The sequence below is a fragment of the Camellia sinensis genome, chromosome 10 (assembly GCF_055761805.1).
Source record: "Camellia sinensis isolate YWXY chromosome 10, ASM5576180v1, whole genome shotgun sequence".
In the NCBI taxonomy this organism is placed as follows: domain Eukaryota; kingdom Viridiplantae; phylum Streptophyta; class Magnoliopsida; order Ericales; family Theaceae; genus Camellia; species Camellia sinensis.
In genome coordinates, this window is record NC_138970.1 from 171,086,613 (window position 1) to 171,101,732 (window position 15,120).

Here is a 15,120-nt window from a genome sequence, read left to right on the forward strand (position 1 = left end):
ATTATTAAAAAATTAAAAAATTATTATTATTCATCAAAAGTTAAAAATTACGGCTGCACAACTTTTAATCTTAATTTTTCCCTACACATTAATTTATACAATTTTTTAATACACATTTTTTTTATAAAAAGTTAAAAAGTTAATCCAAACCTCTATATTTTTTTTTTCTCAATTTTTTAGTTCAAAAAGACAAAAAGTGCAACACCTCAAACAATCCATTTGGATAAAAAAACAAAAAACATGTTTGGTTAATCAACTTTCAAAATTCGTTTCAAAATTATTTTTTCTCTCTTACCTCTCTGTTTTTTAAATTTTTTTTATCATTAATAAATCAATCAATCACTTTTTTCCTCTCCTTTCTCCTCTTTCTTTTCTCATTCTCTCACATTCTATACATCAATCATCAAATTTTCTCTTAGGGGTGGTTTCGGATGTCCTAAATAAGTGTACTTTTTAACTTTTTATAAAAAGATGTGTAGAAAAATAAAGAGGAGATGTTGATTGATGTGACTCAAAAAGAATAAAAAGATAAAATGATTGACTAAAATAGGTTATGCCAAACCACTCCTTAGACTTATTTATTCAAGTACAAATAAATAAATAAATAAGATTATAAATCATTTCAAAATTATTTTTAAAATTCATAACTAAATAAATTTTTAATTTTTTTTAATAACTTATCTTTTAAAATGTAATTTAGAACTCAAAACTTATTTAAAAAACTAAACAAAGCAAAGCCTAGGGTTTTCAAAATTTAAGGTGAAAGGATATTTTAATAATTTTAGACGGTTTGGCATGTGAGTTGAAGATTATTTTAATCACAAAAAATAAAAAAAAATTAAAAAATTAATGAGATAAAATGTCACATTTAAGTTATAATCATTTTATTTTTTTCTCTTATAAAAGTAAAAAAACTCATTCTAAATGAGGCTTTTTAATCCAGACTAAAATAGTTAAAAAGTCAATCCACTCCTTAAACAAAGGCTTATAGAAGGATTGAAATGTAATAAAAGAAAAATTAAAATTAAAGAATATAATGAGTTGGATTAGTGGTGTAAGTAATTTTTTTTTTAAAAAATTATATTTTCTCTCAAACACATACAGTCGTGCTAGGGAGCTCAAATTTGAGCTCCTCGAATCCCCTTAATCCCAGAAACGATGTCGTTTTTGCATTTTTTTTTTTTTTTTCTGGTTGAATCAGAAACGAAGAAGATGAAGAAGGAAGAAGGAAGAAGGAGAAGAGAAGGAAGGAGGAGGAAGAGGGAGGAGGACTGGAGAGGGCCCTAATTACAGGGGGAGGAGGAGGCGGAGGCGAGGCAGAGGCGGGGGCTGCCGGAGACGACGATCGGGCTGCGGAGACGATGATTGGGCAGAGACGGGGGCTGCCGGAGACGATGATCGGGCGAGGCGACGCCTGGTGACGCTGCGATGAGCTGCTGCGAGGACGCCCGACGACGATCGGGCGGCGACTGCAAGCCCTCTTCCCCTCTCTTCTCCCTCCCCCTCTCTCTCTCTCTCTCTCTCAAACACATAATATTTTCATCTCATAAAATAATTAAATAACCCAAAAAAAAAAAAAAAAAAAACACTAAAATAGCCACCATCTCAATTCAGCACTCAAAAACAATCAAAACAACATTTGTACGCGTATTGTCCGTGTAATTAACAAAACAAAACAAAAGTGGTTAAAAAATAGCAGACGGAGCAACCCAAAAAAAGCCTCTTCGAACCTTCCGGTATATTCCTATTTTTCTCTCCTTCTTCTTCTTCTTCTTCTTCAAAACGCGTCATTTTTCGTATCCCCAAATCCCAGAATCGGAGAGCACAATCATCAATGGCGACAACAATGACCACCACCACAACCCTAACCCTACATCATTCCTCTCCATCCCCTTCCTCTGCTCCCCAACACCAACAACAGCAATCGCAAATCCTCACTCTGCGACTCAATCGCAGGAAGAAGAAGGTGACATGGAAGGAAGGCACCGTCGACAACGAGTTCCTCCAGAAGAAAAGCTCCAAGAAATGCTGCATCTTTCACAAGGACAAGCCCTTCGACGAAGACGACTCCGACGATGATCCCAACGATGGCCACGATCATGATCATCCCGATGCTTGCTCTTCAACCAGTAATGGACGAAAGTGAATTCCCAAGATTTTTATGAATTTATTGCATACAAGTTTAAATTTCAATTCCCCCCCAAATTTAGGGCTTCAATAGTTTTGCAACTGTTACTTATTCGTTTTTAAACTCTTTACAATGTTTTAGAAGAGTTTATTATTGTTGATTTTGTGACTTATTTGAATGTTAGCTTGTATTTCTTCTTTGTATTTAGAAGATTCTGTTTGTTTATATTACTCAACCATTTGTTAAAGATTGTAAGCTCTGGTTATCTATAAAGTTTTTATTTTTTTTGGGCAAACTATAGGATATGATGTTAGTGGATTAGTAAGTTAGATTATAATGATAGGGCCGACTCGAAACCTGAACTTCGGACTGTCCCAAGGGACAACTACATGGACCACTGGACCAACTGCCCTGTCCAACGAGCCATGGTATTCTCAAATTTTGCATTCCCAAATTGCCTTGCAACTGCCTCACTTTTTTATTTCAAATTTTTGTAATTTTTATTTTTTGATTCATGTAGATTTTTATTTTGTCAGTTGGTAAAGATCAAATGATTATGTTCTGGTGTAGTTGAAATGAAATGTAAATTAGTGAGCATCATAATTTTTCACAACTCAAGCCTTTGTCTGAATTATTTGAGGTTGGCTGCATCATAAATCTTATGGAACACAATAGCACAAACAAAAGGGGTTGAATACAAGTTATATTATTATAGTGTTTCCCGCTGTGGAGTTTATTTTGTGTTTCGTTTACACTGCATACATGTGATGGAAAAATGCGTAATGTTAGATGATCGTTTTGATCCATTGACAACTATGAGCTCATCAGTTATGTGACTACTATGTGCTCATCATTTATGTGAGCTCTGTTGTTTCCATGTGAATTTGATTATCAAACTAAAAGCAAATTTTGTTTTTTGTCAAGGTAAATGTTCTCATCGCTGGTCTTGATTTCAAGATCACAATGTTCTCATTGAGAATTGGCAATTTGGCATGCAAATAATGTAAATTTATCTATAAACATTTAATTACACCCCTTTTTTTGAAAATTCTACATTTGTAGCAGCCCATTCTTTCCATTTGCCCATTGTCCATTGATGTAATTCATCAAGTATTGTTTTTCCTTTTATATTGTCTCAAATGTGGATGTGCTTAAGTTGAATTGAGGTGGGTAGCCCTGCAGGTGACTAAAATCTCAAGCATGCAAGTCTATTACCTGCAGGAGTGCATGGTTTGTGGTTGATGGATCACTTATTATGAGAAGGTCATGAATGCTCTGTTATTGAGTGGTCTTCATTGTCACATTTCTTTTGGAATCTTGGTAGCTTCTCAGCTTCCCAGAAGGTATTCATGTCTAATCTGGTCAAATTCCCTCTCTTTTAGTTATGTTTATCTATACGGTAGTGAATTTTATACAAGGAATTATGAAATCTTCGATGAATTATGAGCATCTTAGTTTATTGGATGGTCATGTTTGTTGTTGTGTTGCCCTTTCTTCTATTTTCATAAAAAACTTTATTTGTAATGTTGACTTTTATCAGAAAGTGTTGGCACAATGTTATTAGAAAACACTAACACCCTAGCGATTTATGTTTTCAAATGTAAGTTTCGAAACGTAGTACACTTTTGTTCCAAAACAGTGAATTTAGTGATCCAAAGCGATTTCATAATTTTTTTTATGTTCTTTATTAAAAGTTCTCTTTAATAGGGAAAAAGTCAAATATAATGAACTAAAGCATTGATGAAGTGGAGGTTTTAGATTGATAAAATGTAAAACAATGGATCATAATGCTCATAGAACTTTGTTTTGAAGAAAAAATTTCGACATCAAGTTAAGAAGTTTACCCTTATCGTATCACATTTTACAGCATGTGGCTTACCATGTTTCCATTCTTGTTATTTACCCAAAAAAATGTTTCCATTCTTGTTGTTCATACTAGAACGATTTGCGTTCCAGGTAAATAGGGCAGGAGTAGCTGGAAATAACTTGAGAAAGGACTGAATTGTTCTTTTTGCCCCAGCTGGGGTTTGTTTCATCCAAGCAAAAGAGATGCTGAAACTCAGAGTGTTATTCAGCCTCTGATTTTGAATTTAAAAATAAAAAGCTCACTGGTAGATGGTTGGAGATACTTTCTTTTTCTTTTTAACTATAAAGAGATTATTATAATTTATATGTAAAATTTTATATCGTTGTGCTGCTGTGTGGAATGGGTGGGCTGTTGAAGTACATTTATTTTTTCTTAAATTGTGTCTATCCTTTCCGTATGATTCGTGTACAAGTAATAAACTGTATTTTATTTTCAAGAGAGATTAATTTCTATGGCTAAATAGTATTTGTCATGGTCATGGAGCTGATGAATGGCCTGAAGGCCCTGAACTCACAGTGTTATCTGCTCTTTTCTTAGATTTTAATTTCTATGATATCCATGTTCTAGTGTATATGTATGTCTTATTTATTCTCATTCTTGCTCTGCTGACTGCATGAATGTGTTTGGGTTTGTGTTTTGAGATAAATTTTCAAAAAAAATTTTGGGCAGAGAGTTTAGAAATTTTTTTGGTTTGTTTGGTTGTATATTTTGAAAATAGTTTTGGAGTTTTAGAGTTTGGGATGATTTGATATTTTGTTTTAGTTGAGTAGATGTGTGTGGGAGAAAAAGTGATTGAGAAGGAGAGAGGAGAGAGAAAAAGTGATTGATTGATGTGTAGGAGAGAGCAATTTTGGAAAAAAATTTCAAAAAATTTGAATCAAACAAAATTTTAAAATTTTTTCTCAAAAATTGTATCTTGAGAATATTCCAGAACTGTGCATAGTAAGTCCTTCATATAGTTAATTGATCCCCAGATGATGCTTACCCATCCATATTATAGTTAGGGATCTGAAAGTCATTTGCTTGTCATTTACTCTGACCACTAGAAGAAACTTTAGACATAATGTCTGTCCACTTGTACATTCTCTATTGATTGCAAATTATAAATATATTGAATTGGTGACTTATTTATCACAACCTCGTAATCAAGCATGTATTATATCAAACTCTTAGCTGCTAACAATTTTGTATTCTTACAAAATAGGAACCAATGTAGCCATAGTAAAGAAGAATCCCAACAACTATTACCAAAATATGCGTATTAGCTTACTACCTAATGGTATCAAAGGGGTCAGGAAATCAGCCGACCACACAATTGAATGAATACACCAGAATATACCTAGGCTAAGCTTAACATGAATCATAATAATTTTGAATCGTGTTGCTTGATGGCTTGCCAACCTGTAAACAATCGATCGGAGGCATAGTGGGAGAGATCAACTCTCCAAAAGTCTGCCAGCAGAAGACATCATACATGTGGTACTGTTCTTGTAGTGGTTTTAGTTCTATGTCAGTCAGAGTGACATCCATGCAAGGTAGGCTGTCACTACATGCAAGGTGTACTGGTTTTACAGTATAAGTTCCTCGTATCTTTTCGTATGTGATTCCTGATAGGGCCACAGCAGATGTTTGGTTCTTGCATGTGCTTTTGTCACAATAGTATTGGTCAATTACGATTGGGAATTGGACTTCAGAAACTTGAACGTTTGAGAACATTACTCCTTGCACAGACCCTGACCCACCCTGCGAATACATTAGAACGAAGTGAGCATTTCAATTTTTGATTTTATCAAATTAGCCGTTTTGGACTAACTCAGATTATGATTCATAGTTTGAATTTTGATTACCACATAAATATTTAATTCTGTTGAGATCATGAGATACAGAATTGATCTTGGTGACTCAGAACCTATCTGAAAAGTCAAAACTCCCCTAAAATTTAGGGTTGGTTTGGAATATTTTAAATAAGTGTACTTTTTGACTTTTTATAAAAAGATGTGTAGAAAAATAGAGAGGAGATGTTGATTGATGTGACTCAAATCAGTGCACTTATGTTAAAAAGTGCACTTATATAATCAAGTTTTTTTTGCAATTTCTTAATTGTGAACGATGGACTTGCATGGTTTTGAGATTTTTTTTCTTAGTTCTATGGAACAAACTTGTTCAAATCACTTAGCAGTCTCATGTACATTTAGTAGTCAATTAGATGAATTGCACATGTTATCTTTACCTGCCATGTCTTTATCCTGACACCTGTCATTGTATTTTGTATACTGACATCTCGAACAGTAATGTTCGAAACGCAGGCCTTGGTGCCCTCCTTTCCTAGCCCTCCAATGCTAATTCCATGCCCAGGTCCACAGTTCACATTGTGTATGTATACATTAGAGCATCCAGTTTGTATAGAAACACAGTCATCTCCTGCACAAAGCATTGAAAATTTGAAACATGAGATCTCACTGCACTATATGGTTGTTGCGCACACCTTTTATCATTATCATCTATGTTATCGTAAACTGTTGTTCTTAATGCTAATGTTAGACTCTTTTGGCAGAAGAACACAAAAAGTAAAAGGAAGAAAGCAGATGGTCCTTGATGCTAGAGAAGACGAAAACAAAAACTGAATGAGGACAAAAGGGAACGTGCTCCTGTCTGCGGGGTTTGTGGGTTAAAACCTAATCCCATGCTGGATTGTTCATTGATGACACGTGTCTATTGCCACATGTCAAAATATTAGTTGTTGGGCTTCAATGGTGTGGTGGGCATAGGGCGACAAGAAGGATAAGCTTGTAGCATGATCTGGTGAGAGGAGTTTGTCCCAGATATGTCAATTTTATGAGGTCTGTTGTCCAATAGCATTGTCATCAAATGGACCACTAGGTGTTTGGTGGTTGAGACCATCTAACCTCAATCCTGGACCTGTAACTCTTGGAATATGGATTTGCTGAATTTGGAGTTTCGGCTTTAGTGAAAAGTTTTAGTTTGTACCAATTTGAAAAATAACTACCCGCTTTATTGCACAAAGAAAATTACCGCAAGCAAGATTAGAATTGCGGATTACAACATTCTGAGAGTTCTGCAAGTGGATGCCATCGGTGTTAGGGCTGTCACCGGGAGATGCGGCTTTCATGTTGAAGACTGAAACACCTACGCAGTTGTCAAACTTGAGGTGGCACTGAGGACTGTTTTGAATCGTTATGCCTGCGACAGTCACGTTGAAGCTCCCGTAGAATCTCAGTGCCTGTGGAGCCAAAAGTAACAATTATTAATATTTTTGCAATGGTTGAGAAAGAAAGCACATCAGATTTCACAGGTGGTCCATACAGTTGGTTTAATACTCGGCATGTTCCCACCTAGCGAATTGCTTATCTGCCACAGATTTGTCAAAACAACATTTGGGGTCAGGCTTTTGGATAACGCTGAAACTAGATGTGGACACAGAAATGATGAGGTAGGAGGAGTAGAAAATTACCGGAATTGTTGGGTTTTCTTCTATAGAGTTGTTTAATGGGATAATAGATAGTGCTGATTCATATCCGGCTATGGAGGAATTGTATGGGGAATCTTGCCACCAGACCGAGCCTCTTCCATCGATGGTTCCCGATCCTTGAACTGTGATTCCTACTAGTTTTGTAAACTGGAGCCATTGGAAGAGACCCGCACCCCAAGCTTTGGAGCTCGTCGGAGCAATAATGGTGCCTTCAAGCTGAAAAAATACCCAAAAAAAAAAAATTTTTTTTGCATGATGGGATGGAAAAACGAGAGGCGACGATGCTTAGAAGGTAAATTTGTGTGGGGGCGTAACAGGCCACACAACTGTAATTTTGAAGGCATTGAAGCATTGCGTCAAAAGCGTATAGCAAAATTGAAACCCAAACTTATGATGTAAGATCGAAGTTCAATTTTCATGATCATTGGAGACGTAAGTGATCATCTATTTAGATCTTTCTTGTCGTAAGAGTTTGTTTGGCATTTTTTAAATAAACGTATTTATTTAGATAAATATATTTATTCAAGTCATATCACTTATTTATTTTTTTATGTATCTTTCAATAAAAAGTTAAAAATTGCATTTACGTCTTGTTTATTTTAATAATTTTTTGATTTTTTAATTAAAATATGAGGTAAAAAAATAATATATTTATTATATTTTTTTGATTTTTTACAAAAAAAAAAATACGCAAAATGTAGAGAAAAAAAAAATATTAATTTTTTAATTTTTTTAGTAATTATTTAACTTTTAAATTAAAAAATTGAGTTATCACGTGAGAATTGAGATAATCTCAAACAATTCTTATAAGATCAGGCAGAGTTTTAAAAAGGAAGGGTATTGTTGGACTCGTGAGGTTCATCACGGGTCTTGTTTTGATAATTCGAATCGTGTAATGTATAGAATTTGTTGGGTATTATATTCTTGTAAAATATCATGTTAATCGGATATCGATAGCCATGTAATCAAATCAGTTTTGTATGAAAAAAATGAATAGTAAAAAATAAACGATTTATAAAAAATTGAGTTATCACGTGAGAGTTGAGATAATCTCAAACAATTCTTATAAGACCAGGCAGAGTTTTAAAAAGGAAGGGTATTGTTGGACTCGTGAGGTTCATCACGGGTCTTGTTTTGATAATTCGAATCGTGTAATGTATAGAATTTGTTGGGTATTATATTCTTGTAAAATATCATGTTAATTGGATATCGATAGTCATGTAATCAAATCAGTTTTGTATAAAAAAATGGATAGTGAAAAATAAACGATTTATAAAAATTTGATTTGATCATATAGTTATCGATATCCGATCAATATAATTTTTTATAATTATATAATAATTGACGAGTTCTACATATTAACGGTTCGATTTATTAAAATAAGACCTGTGTTACTCTTAATCTGATCACATTATGAAGGGAAGTATTCCCTTTTATAAATCGGCAGTATCAAAATCTTGAATTATGAAGGTAGTGGATATTATGTCATTTGATTTACCTGAAAGACAATGTTTGATTGGCAGTAGGGGCCAGAGAATGAGATGGGTCCCACAAGAAAAGTGAACTGTGATGGGACCATGACCGTTGATGCCTGCACTTTACAAGCAGCTGCCCATGTAGCTTGAAACGCCTGCGTTGCACCATATATTATTTTCATTGTCTAACCAAAATGTAGAATTTTATTAAATTTAAAGTAATAAAAAATCAAAAAACAGTTGTTAGTTTTTGTACACAATTATTGATTTGGAAAATCTTGACCAATAAACTGCCGTAACGAGAATCATTTGATGAGTGGGTCCCACGTGATTTTTGTTGTCCTGTATTTACTACTCTGGAATTTCTGTTTTCTTTTTCCTTATTTAGAAGTAATTTATTTTTGTTAAATAACACAGACGTTTTGAAATTTAAAAGAAAATATAGTAAATTTTATAATTTTAATATAATTATATTGATACAATGATGTAAAAATATAAAAATAAAAAATAGATATTTTTTTTTTGTATAAAAAAGATAATAATATTAATTTTTAATCATATAACTATCAAATTATTGATAAGAAGAGACTGAGAGTGTTATATGAATTAAAATCTCAAAATATCTCAATATAATTATATCAAAATTATGAGATTTATTGTATTATTTTTTTAAATTTCCAAAGAAGTCAAGTGTAATTTATCCATTTGTTCTTGTATTATTTTATTACAATATAATTTTATGTATTGGAATTTGTTTATTACTAATGCAGTAATTATTTGTGAAGAATATGCCATCACTTATGCTTTAGCTTCTTTTTTTTTTTTAGAAAATTACAAATCAACGGGCATTACAAAAAATAATTACAGATTCATGAAAAAATTTAAAATTTTAATTATTAATATTGAGAATTTTTTTTATGAATCCGTAACTATTTTTTGAAATGTTCACTGATTTGATATGTTTCTATTTTTGTTTTCAACTTATAAATTATAACATAATTCGTTTTCTTTGCATTTATTTTTTGCTCTTTAAAAAACAAAAACAATGAAAAGTTTAAACTTCAAATTGTTTTTATGCAAACAATTTTTGAAACAGCTCTGATTTTTTTTTTTTTCCTTCAAAAAATGTAAATATAAAAGCAAAAATGATACTAAACAATCCAAAAGGGAGCTTCTATGTTGATACAACATTTTTCTCTCAATTCACACACGATTGTTAATTTTAATATTGACTTTTGAACAAAATTATATGATTTAAAAACTAACTTCCGAATGAAAATTTCTGGTTTGGAAATTAACTTTTAAACCAAAGAAATGGTTGCATAATAGATTTTTGTTTGGAAAGTTTAGTTTGGAAGTTGATTCCAAATATATATATATATATATATATTTTAAAAAAGTGTGAATTGAGAAAAGGTGGTGTGTGGAAATAATACTTCCGAACATAATGAGAAAAATTTGACCATAATACCCTTTTAATAACGTGAACAGCCTACTACTCCGCTACACAAAATTTGACTATAATGCCCTTGTAATTGTGAATTCTATTATGCTATTTAGTTTGTGAACACATATAAAACAATTTGAAGGGTACCTTTGTGTCATCACCAGTTCCATCTCCCTTGGCTCCAAAATCTAGTACGTTAAAGACGGTGGAGGAAGTATCTTTTTTTGGTGCAGGAGCCGGGGATGGCGGTGATTTTGAAGAAGACGTGGGAGGAGGTCGCGGTGTTTTTGGAGGAGATGGAGGAGGAGAAGGTGGTGGCAGTGGTGGTGCTTTGTGTTTTAATTTACCGGCATTGCTATGGTGACTCTTTCCATTCTTGGACAGAGAAGCTGAGATAGCTCTGTTTTGCCTCCAATGTTTGCCTCTTCTGGCACTACAAGTTCCCATATGAGAAAACAAAACCAACAAGGCAATGAATAGCATAAATGTGAGGCTTCTCAAACTAAGTCCTCTCATCTTCATTGTTTTGAGAGAGAGAGAGAGAGAGAGAGAGAGTTGGTTGGAACCTTAGATAGCTAAAAGAAGGAATGGTTAGGAGTTAAATAGGAAGAATACAATGGGACTGTAGAACCACAAGCTGAGGATTTACCTATAATGAAAGGCATTTTGTTTCATTCTATTATGCTAGCCTTTTTCCCCCCCCCCCCTCTTTTTATTAATGATTTTCCTTGTTTGTTTGTGATCATTTAGTTGGGGCTTGGGATTTTTTTAGCTCATCAAGGGACCCATTATTTGCCACGTGGCAATATGTAGTTGCATGAGACTCATCCACTTGCTCATGCAAAAATGTCGACTATATCATTTGGAAATTGATGATCTTCTAGATTTTTCTTATAGAATGAATTATAACAATGATGTGACAAAGTGTTTATTGAGTAACCTCGAAAAATTTATATGATGCATTGTTTATGTAGTGTTTCAAAGTAGTAATTAGTAGAAAATTTAATGGGTATTTTTGTTGGGTGGTTAAAAGACAAATAATAATTCATTTAGTATGTGTTATAATTTTTTATTTATTGAGAGTATCATGTATATAATGTCATATAATATTTTTTGAGTATTTAATATTTTTTTTGATGTCAAAAGTTTTATTTTTTATATAAAAAAACATATTGATTTTTTTTAGGTGATAAATTCAAAATTCTACCAAATCATTCTATATATATATATATATATATATGTATATGCTAGGATAAATTATAAATATACTCTTTAAGGTTTGCTTAAAATAGGAATTGCCCCTTATAATTTTAAAAATTACATCATATCCCTTCAAGTTTCTAATTGCATAACAAGTTCAAAACCAGAAAGGGCAATTTATATTTTAAGTAAACCTCCGGAGATGTATTTGTAATTTGCCCTATCATTTGTCTATAACTAGAATTACAATCCATGTTTGGGCAAATTATAACTGTGATTTCGTAATTTGTCTCTTATGTTTATTTGATCATTGTAATTCTTATTATATTAGCACTGTTTTTTTGGACCCAATATTGATTCAAAATTAGAACTCTTTTTTTCTCTCTCTAAGTTTTCCTCCAAGGGAAGAGGAAGACGACAATAGTTCTCCTACTTCTCTGATCTCCTTCTTCTCTCATTCTTTTTGATCTTCCTTCAGATTTGATGTTTACCTCACTAGACCGAATATCTCCGCCTTATCTTCTCCATCTTTGAGCCCAAAACTTTAAGATTTGGCTTCAAATCTTTTCACAGTCCGAAGACCAATGCTGAATAACGCATTTGTTGTATGCTAGGCGACCACCTCAACCTCAATGTTTTATCTTAACTTGACCAGCGGAGGTGGGGTCTTCAGATTCCAAATTGAAGGTTTGGATGAGTTTGGTGATGACTTAGATTTGATTTTTTTATTTTTTTTTTATTAATTTTTAGCTTGTTGACATAATTTTGCTTCTTATGTGGAGGTGTTTGTTTCTCTCTCATGTGAGGGCATTTTCCTTTATGGAATCCTGGATCTTTTGTTTGTCAGAATTTTTTATTTAACAGAATTAACAGAAAAAGATATAATTTTTAACTATTCTTCTATATAATAATAAAAACTGTTAATTGAAATATATTTCTTGCATATTATTCTCCTGGTTATTAAAGCTAAAACATGCAAAAGATGACAAATTGAGCTCCAAAATAAACCCATTTAATTAAAATGAAAAAAATTATCTTTCAAAATAATAATTTGTCTTTTTCTTCAAATAATTTTATTAATCATGATCTTACAACTAAAACAAACAATCTTTAAACCTAATGCAACGCTATCCTAGAAATAGATTTCTGAATAATTTTTTCAATCCGATCTTTTATCTATTGTGTAATAAAAATTTTCTTTCCGGTCTGAAAAAAAAATTCAAAATTAATAGAGGTGACAACATTTCATTAGAAAATCATCTGTCCCATTTTATCTCAATACAATGATAACGCAGCATTTTAGTCACTTACAGCACAATAAAAAAAGATACTAGTCTGTAGATATACATGGGTCATGGTATGTACATAACTTCAAACACATCTATCACTTAATATATCTGTTATGAACAGTTAGTTCATTTTCCGTTATAATTAAAAAGATAAAAAAACCATAAATAAATACCACATAGGGTATTACAAAAAAATCTTTTGAATCATAATCAAAATAATATTATAATCAACAATATAATGAGTCATTACTAACAATACAATGAGTCATAATTAAATCATAGCTAACATTACAATATGTCATAAATAAAGACAACAGAAGGCGTAAATCAGCTATATACAATTCTCTATTACTTTATATGTGTCTATTTGTATAGTATATTATTTTTTATAAAAAAATAATGGATTAATTACTGTTTTTACTCTTATAATTTGATCTAAATTTCACTTTAGTTCTTACTCTTTTAATTTGAACAATTTAGACATTACACCTTAAGTTCAATTTTAATTTGATCATTCCATTTAAATTTTTTTAATTTTATTTATACGTTTACACCTTAAAAAAATTGATAAGTGTCTCAAAAATGTTAATTTTGATCTCCAATTTAATGGAATGACTTAATTGAAACTACACTTAAAGTGTAGAGATCAAATTGTTCAATTTAAAATTATAAGAAGGTAGATTTAGATTAAATTATAGGAATAAAAAGTGTAATCAACCCAAAAATTATCCCTTCATAGAGTTCATTAGAAAAAAGAAAAAAAAAAAGAAAAGAAGAAGATTTAATATATATATTTGGAAACAACATTACACCTACACAATTTCTTCCTTACAAATCCCCCTGAATGACATGACAAACTTTTTTGAAAAGTTTTGAGAGAAGAGCGGAATGTAAGAGCGCAAGTTGTCAATTTATCTTTTTTTTACCACGTCATTTAGAAAATTTGTAAAAAAAAATTATGTGAATGAAATATTTTTTATTTGGAAAGTAGTCAATATTTAGGGGATGCCATATCCATATCTGCTTCTTCTCTGGCTTTTTTTCTATGGTTTCAATATATTTGAAAATTTATTGATTAGTGAATTTGTTAAAGAATTTTCAAATAAAAGCCAAAAAGACACACGTGACGTGGAGGGCAATTGATTACAACAGCTCTCGTTATGATCACATGCAACCTTCACGGGCTTTAATTATTCTTTGTACTTTGTCTTCTTAACCCATCAACAATGAAGCAACTATTTTATTTGATGTGACCATTGTCGCATTTTTTTTTTTAATAGTAAATCATAATAATATTTTTTAAACTATATAGCTCATATACTTCATGAATTTTAAAATTTAATAGTTAATCACATCAAATTATTATCTTGTTATATTTAACATTTTTTGTTAAATATTTAAACAGAATTAGACCATTTGTAAAACAAATGGCATGTTTATTAATTTTTTAAAACAATAATTATCTTATCTTAGTGCAAACTACAAACAAATTACTAGATAAGAGCATTATTATTTTAAAATTTTAATAAATGTATTATTTGTGTAAATTCCTAACAAAATCATAATGAAGGGGATTAAATATAACAAAATAATACTTTAAAGAGGTTAATTGTATTGAGTTTAAAAGTTTAGGGGGCAAAGTGCAAATTAGTCATAGTTTAAGAAAGTTTAGTGTGATTTATCTACTTTTTTTTGTTATAAAAAATATCCTTTCACTTTTAAAACCAGTCATATTCAATAACTGTTGAATTATTTTTCTCAACCTTCAAACTATTTAAAAATATTATACGATGTTTTTCATTCATCAGACCGCCACTCAATCATCAAATCATCTGAAAATTTAAATATATAGAGACTGGGGGTAGAGACAGACTAAAATGTTGACCTACCAGGGTAATGGTTTTCAGAACTTTGAAGTTTTCTGTGACTAAACAGAAATTTTAGATAGAAAATCCATACTGTGCATTAAAAAGCAACAAGAAAAATGATATGGAAGAATCAAAGAAACCTCTATGCGCCCACAGATTTCAACTTACACACATATATACAAAACTGCAAGCATCAAAGTGTCCAATCCTCATTAATTTTGCTTCACAATAATTTATCAAAAAAGTTTCAAAGAAATGAAATGAAACACCCCTCTTAGGTTACCTATGTATTTGATGGATAGCTTTAAGAATTTTAAAAAAAAATTGCTATAGCACTCAAAATTTTCTTAGAGCTT

General features: G+C 31.6%; 1 protein-coding gene and 1 long non-coding RNA gene across 2 annotated transcripts; one reads left to right on the plus strand and one right to left on the minus strand.

Annotated features, from left to right (window-relative positions):
- The first annotated feature begins 1,643 nt into the window (after positions 1 to 1,643).
- Positions 1,644 to 8,011, plus strand: LOC145801542 (uncharacterized). Its single transcript, XR_014343151.1, has 2 exons — positions 1,644 to 3,471; positions 6,550 to 8,011. It is a non-coding gene; the product is annotated as an uncharacterized LOC145801542 (long non-coding RNA).
- LOC114299236 (polygalacturonase At1g48100) lies at positions 5,123 to 11,122 on the minus strand. The gene is made up of 7 exons (XM_028243926.2): positions 10,555 to 11,122; positions 8,984 to 9,115; positions 7,468 to 7,701; positions 7,320 to 7,364; positions 7,029 to 7,236; positions 6,226 to 6,416; positions 5,123 to 5,738 (listed from the first exon to the last, which is right to left on the minus strand). Exons 1-7 carry the CDS (start codon positions 10,927 to 10,929, stop codon positions 5,346 to 5,348), a joined length of 1,578 nt encoding a protein of 525 aa, XP_028099727.2. The 5' UTR covers positions 10,930 to 11,122; the 3' UTR covers positions 5,123 to 5,345.
- Positions 11,123 to 15,120: the final 3,998 nt, after the last annotated feature.

Bases quoted from the DNA above. Each gene is read 5' to 3' on its own strand.
- LOC114299236 (XM_028243926.2), bottom strand. From the start codon at position 10,929: ATGAAGATGAGAGGACTTAGTTTGAGAAGCCTCACATTTATGCTATTC. The intron at 9,116-10,554 runs GTACCCTTCAAA...GGTGCAACGCAG, and splicing joins GAACTGGTGATGACACAAAG to GCGTTTCAAGCTACATGGGC. The intron at 7,702-8,983 runs GTAAATCAAATG...GTATTTTTTCAG, and splicing joins AATCAAACATTGTCTTTCAG to CTTGAAGGCACCATTATTGC.